The 6068-nt window shown below is 65.0% G+C and overlaps 1 protein-coding gene across 2 annotated transcripts in view; it reads right to left on the reverse strand.

Moving 5' to 3' along the window:
• CABLES2 (Cdk5 and Abl enzyme substrate 2) overlaps positions 1 to 5985 on the reverse strand; it is an 8551-nt gene extending 2566 nt beyond the window's left edge. Inside the window, exons 1-5 of one of the 2 annotated variants that reach the window (XM_006921959.3) lie at positions 2876 to 5985; positions 2685 to 2777; positions 1513 to 1590; positions 789 to 897; positions 82 to 277 (exon numbers count right to left, since the gene is read on the reverse strand). In XM_006921959.3, the coding sequence (XP_006922021.1) occupies positions 82 to 277; positions 789 to 897; positions 1513 to 1590; positions 2685 to 2713 (412 nt within the window). In that variant the 5' untranslated portion in view covers positions 2714 to 2777; positions 2876 to 5985. The remainder of the gene's footprint in view (positions 1 to 81; positions 278 to 788; positions 898 to 1512; positions 1591 to 2684; positions 2778 to 2875) is intronic. The other variant, XM_006921960.3, reaches the window with a different exon arrangement.
• Positions 5986 to 6068: the final 83 nt, after the last annotated feature.

Consider the following 6068-nt stretch of genomic DNA (forward strand, 5'->3'; position numbering starts at 1 on the left):
TCTGGACTGAGGACTGTGGGCTCGAATGAGACCCACTGCTCTGCTGCTAATTGGGGTTCCCGGCCCGGCTGGCATGGCCACCTGTCTCACGCCCTGGGCTCAGTAGGGCACCTAGTTCTGTGCCGGCTGGCGCTGACTTGGCGGTGGCCGGTTTGTGTCTTGACCCTGGCGGAGCCCGGGAGACGCTGGGCCGGGGCTGGGGTGGCGGGCCATGGCCGTCTGTCTTGAGCGCGACCAAGGCGTTGGTGGGGTACAGGAACTTGGCATAAGAGACGACCTGCAAGGGCAAGGGCATCAGGGTTCCTCCTGCTCGTTCCAGGTCCCATGGGCCCTCCCGAGAGCAGAGGTCAAAGCAGGCTCTGCTGTCACCTCTCTGCTGCAAGAAGCACCACACGGACGCCCCCCCCCATGCAGACAAGGGAGGGACGCGGCAGCTTAGGCCATCGAAGGCTAATGCTCCCGGGCAGCCCAGAGCTGGATGCCGCTCCCTCGATGTTGTTCTCAGCAATAAGAACATTCCAGAATGTCAGCCCCACCACCCCTTATCTAGCACCTACAGCACAAGGTTCTCCCTGCCTCTGAAGCCCCGGACCCCCGACCAGCAGCACAGAGGGGGCGCCCTCATCCCTGGCTGCGGGGCGAGGTGCCGGGGCCACTCTTAAGGGCTGTGCGGCTTGCGGCTGACCCGTTGTGTTTCAGGAGACTAAACCGAGACGCGACTTTGGTGCGAGTCCTCCACAAACGTGAGCCCCGCGCCCGCCCACGCGTGGACCCGCATCGGCTCTTGCCTTTCCGTCTGCTCCCAGCTCGACGCCTTCCAACTCAAACACCATCTCGGAAGAAACGGACACGCCACCGGACGGATGCCTCTGCTTCTGGCTGTCCACCCTCAGGTCACTGCAGTGCACAGGACAGGAGAGCTGCTGGGCCCCCTCTGTCCCTCCAGCAGGCGGGGGAGCGGAGCCTCGGGTGGCAGGTTGCCCATCTCTGCACCCATGATGCCCACCCGGGCACGAGCTGCAGCTGGCCCCCTCAGAAGGGCAGTGGCGCTAGCACTGCCAGGGACACGGGGAAGGACTCCTGTCCTAAGAGCTGTGCAGTCCCAGGCACTTCCTGTTAAAAGGCTGGCTGGCAGTGAGCGGCACAGCCCCGGCCGCAGCTCCACCCCGGTCTGCGCTCGACGGGTGTGCCCCGCCCCCGCAGCCACACGGGGCAGGAGGCTTCCCCACGACTGGCTGTTTTTCTATCAGGTCATACGGTGCCATCCCCACCCTAACAGCCACCTGCAGGACACAGCTGCCAGGACCGGTCACGAGGACTCATGGCAGGGTCTCCGTGAGAAGGAATGTCCCAGGACCGACATTTAGGCAGCTCAAACAAAAGGATGGGCACACCCCCTCCCACAGAACCAGAAAATGGCCTTCGGGGCTCCGAGAAGATTCGGTGAAAGCCAATATGCTCACCGCCACGCGACGCTGCAGAGCACAGCCCATGCGTCCCCGGGCCACTCACCTGACCCGCAGGCCTTCTCCATAGGGCAGGACCGAGAAGGCCGCACACAGGGACCGCTTGGCGCAGATCAGCACAATCCTGGGGGGGTGGGGTGGGTGGCAGGTTCAGAACAGGCGGCGGGGGCTCTTGGGGGGGTTCCTTCCCACCTAGACTTCAATGACAAGAACTACCCCAGGTGTCCAGGGCACTTGCTGGTCCCCTCCATGTAGCGAGCTACACAGGGAGGGCCTCACCTGGCCCCATGTGGCAGAGGAGGCCCAGAAGTGGGACCGCCTCACCCAGGAAAGGCCAGGCTTCAGAGGACACAGGCAGCGGCGTGTGCCCAGGGGACTGTGTGGTTCAGGGAGCACCTCAGCCGTTGGGAGCAGGGGCCCGAGAGTGTCAAAACGCACCCCTATGACCTGAGCCAGACACCTACGAGGTGGCCCTGCGTGGGCGCACGCAGCAGGGAGGGGAGCCCTTCCCCTCTGCGACCAGCTCTGCCTGGCCTGGCCCGGCCCGGCAGCGGGGACAACAGTGGAGACTCCCCGCCTTTTCTGGCTGGGATGACTGGGCACTTGGTGCCCACTGAGGCCAGCCCAGAACCTGCTCCTCGTGCCGGGGGATCCGGGACTATCCAACCTACAGTCACCGCTGGGAAGGGCAGGTGCCTGGAGTGTGGCCTCGGTGGAAAGGGGAACAGTATGGAGACCCTGTGGAGCAGGGTGACGAGCTCAGACACCTCAGGGCTGGCAGAGTGTGCTGTGAGGAACAGGTGACAGGAACGGCCCCCACCCGCCGTCTGCAGACACTGAGCTCGAGGGCCGTGCCTGGCCACCTGCTGCCAGTGCGCCCCGGGGTGGGGCAGCCGCATCTGGGATTTAGCCCAACCCCCTCTGTGCTTCCCAAACGAAACCCAGCCCTCCTCTCCCGGACACGGTCCGCGCTGTGCCCGCCCGTTCTCGGGGTCCCTTCATTTGGCACTCCTACTGCAGGCTGGTGTGCCTAGGGTTCCGGGGCAGGCCGGGGCAGTGGACACTTGTTTAATGTGGAGGGGGGCCCACTTGTAAAGGGCCACGGATGAGCCATGGGCTGGGCACCGCCCTCCCTGTGGCCCGGGGCAGGACGCGGGCCCCCGCCAGGTCGGAGGGAGGACACGGCCGGCAGCCTCATGTTGGTGGCCACGCCGGTACCTGCTGTTCTTGGTGTCATACTGCCGCATGTTCTTGATGAAGTGGGTCTTCTTCAGGCCCTTGTGCCTGGGCGACCCGGATATGTGCTTGGTTCTGCAGGTGAGAAACAGGTCACTTGTCCCTGCTGGACCCTCTGTGGCCCCAGCGTGAGTGGCTGCGGAGCTCTGAGAGGGGAGTAGGGGGACACTCACCGCTGAACCGAGGTGCATCCCGCCGCGTCTTCCAGGAACTCGAGGGAGCAGCGCTGGGAAGCGACTCGCCTTCTGTAAAGATGGCGCAGGGCCTCAGGGGGGTCGGGAGACGTGCAGGATGAGAGGGTCAGGTAAAGGGGCCCAGGCTAGAGCGGCAGCCCAAGGACTGGCCAGAATGAGGGGTAGGGCGCAGGAGAGGGAGCCTCTGCAGGCCAGCGTGCTGCCCCCTCAGCGGGCAGCAAGAGGGTTCTGTCGGGCAGACACAGCACCCTGAGGCCGGGTGAGGGCTGACCCTGTGATGCGCGACGGGGCAGGCCCTGCTCCCAGAGGGTGCCAGGCTGGAGGTGGGTGCACAGGGCTCTGCGGGGAAAGGAAAGCAGGGAGAAGGGGGCCCCTGGAGGAGTCTGCCCCGCCGCCCTGAGGCTGGGCTCAGCGGCCCCAGGTGGCTTTCGTGGGCTCATTTCCTCAGGTGATTTCCCAGGGGCGCGTGCCGGCTCTGCACTGGGACCTCATTTGCTGAGTGAGGCCAGCAGCTGCTCCCCGGCCCGCCCCTCCCCGTTAACTCCCGGTTACTGCAGGGAAGGTGCTGTCCATGTCACCAGCTTAAAGGCCACTCCCTGTTGGTCTCACACATCTCCGTCTGGCCTCCTTGTCTTCCCTTCCCTGTAAGTGCTTCCTACACAGACTCCATCGTCACAACTTCACGAGCTGGGCGTGACCTTTTGGACCAGAGAGCGAAGCCGGCTGCTGCAGTCAGCGCCCGTGCAGGGCTTTGTGCTGCAGCCCCAGTCCCTGAGGGGCACCGATGTGCGGTGTGTCGTGGAGGAGGATGCGGAGGCCTGAGGGCCAGGGGAGCTCCTGAAAGCCTGTTTCCGACCCAGCTGGAGAAGCCCAGAACCCCACCTGCTTGTGTGTTAAGTGAACAGCAACGAAATGAAAACAAACACCGCGCTAGAAGTTCCAAAGGTAAAATCAGGGTCCTGATGACTCGCTCACGAGCTTTAGAGACCGCGCTGACCGTGGCGCACAAAGTCCCCATGGATGATGCACCCTGACCCTCCCTGGGCCACCTGGGTGTGGCAGGTCTTTGCTTGGCTGGCCCTGGCCACTGCCACCCTCGCTGAGCCCCGAAGAGTCAATGGACCTCACGACAGGTAGAGGTGAACGCAAACCTATTTCACAGAGGAGCAACCAGAGGCTCAGAGACTGTGCCACCTGCTCAAGGCCACTCAACTACTCTGACGGAGCTGGGATTGCAGCCAGGTCTGTTCCCAGAGCCTGGGTCGAACCACTGTGCTCACGACACAGCCTGCAGGAAGTGAACCTCAGAACCCTCTGCGCCCTAGCATACAAGAGACCCTCGAAGTCTAAAGCCAGCGGCCGCCCTTGCTAGGCTGGCCACGCCTCCTGCACTCAGCAGCGAGTCTGTGGGCTTAGACCTGGGAGCACAGAGAGGAATGGACAGTCCCCAACCTGGGGGTCGGCCCTGGGCCAGCCACCTGTCAGGGGAGGGGAGTGACCCTCAGGCATAAGGCAGGGCCCTGAGCTCAGCAGTAGAGCCCGAGGATGGTCAGATTCTGCACAGGTGCAGCCCTGAGGGCAGGAAGGACATCTGAACGAGGACATGAAGGTCAAGGAGGAGAAAGAGGCTCACTGCACAGGCCAGGCAAGGGGTGGAGGAACACGGGCTATGCTGGGTGCAGCTGGGTGTGGGGAGACCCAGGGCACCCTGACTCACACCACCACACCCGGGCCAGTCCCAGGGTCCTCCTGGGGTCAGCAGCCCCTCCCACCAGCCAGGCTGGCCGGGCAGGCTGCTGTCTCCTACATAGGGTCTGGGCCACAACAGGGGCGCCCAAACCAGCTGCTGAGCAGACGGCCTCAAACGACACGTGGTCCGTCCAGGAGTCACGGGCACGACTGAGACCACGGGTCAGTGGGCCGAGCGCAAACATACCCACAGGGACCTCTGGACTCAACCCTCCCTCCAAAAGGCCCTCCCTGCCCTCGCCTGCCTGAGGGCGGGGGGCTGGAGCCCTGCTGCCAGTGCAGCCACGAGGGCCTCCTGTACCAGGGGCCACCTTTGGACCCCAGGGGGCGGGGGCTGTCTGGAGGCCTTGGCCCACTTGTGCAGGGCACCGCCGGGCACCCGTGCAGGGCTCGGCGCTCAGCCCTCCCCGCACACCTCCGAGGGCCTGCCTCCGAGGGCACTGGCCCACCCTGCAGCTCTGTCCTGCAGGTGAAAGGCCAACCTGGCCTCTGAGAAGGCACCGTGACAAGTAGCCGGTCCAGGCCACTGGGCCCAGGAACGAGTCACTCCTCAGGGTGAGGGCTGTGGTAGGGCGACCCCAGGGTCCGGAGGCAGGGGCCAAGCAGGCGGGGTCGCCGGGGGCCAGTGCTCAGGGGGACTGGAGCTGCAGCTCCGCTTCTGGGAGAAGGGAAGGGGAGGCTGGCTGCTGGGGGGGGGCGCGGGCTGACTATGTGGGCAGCGGGCATGGACAGAATGGGCAGAGCTCAGGGGTGGACACTGCTCTGGGGTGGGCTGAGAGGTTCCTGGAGATGAAATCAGGGCGGAGGAACAATGGCAACCTGGGACATGACCGGCCCAGGGGCGGGGAGCTCAGGACAGTGGGCGCAGGGGGCAGTAGGGAAGTTTGGAGGACCAGCAGGGACCAGCGGCCGAGGTATAGAGGACGAGAGATCTGGCCTGGCACAGATGTCATAGTGCAAGGAAGCCCCTGGGCCACACGGAGGGGTCACCCACTGGGGTGAATAAGGGGCCATAGGAGGGGCCGCTGAAAGTTGCCGTGGGGGGTGGAGAGCTGATAAGAGTGGGCTGGGAAGGGGTGGCTCACGGCTGGCAAAAGCCCGGCGAACTCTGAGACACCTGTTCAGGGGGCTGACAAGGCCAAGAGGACCCTGATCCCACATTCGGGGGCTGGTAGGTGACCCCTATGTCCGGGGACTAACGAGTCCTGAGGAAATCCCAACATCCATGTCCCTGGGGTGACAGAGCCCCAGACGACCCGGACATCTCAGGCTGATGGGGTCAAGACATCCCGGCCCTGTCTGGGGCTCTCGTGGGAGCAGGGTCGCCTCCTGACCCCCAAGCCCCGTGCTGCCCGCCCCCACTCCCGGGCCGGCATGCCGGTGGCCCAGATCCCGAGGGGGCCCCCGCTCCACGTCTCGGCGG

Source organism: Pteropus alecto, unplaced genomic scaffold, assembly GCF_000325575.1.
Source record: "Pteropus alecto unplaced genomic scaffold, ASM32557v1 scaffold45, whole genome shotgun sequence".
NCBI lineage: Eukaryota > Metazoa > Chordata > Mammalia > Chiroptera > Pteropodidae > Pteropus > Pteropus alecto.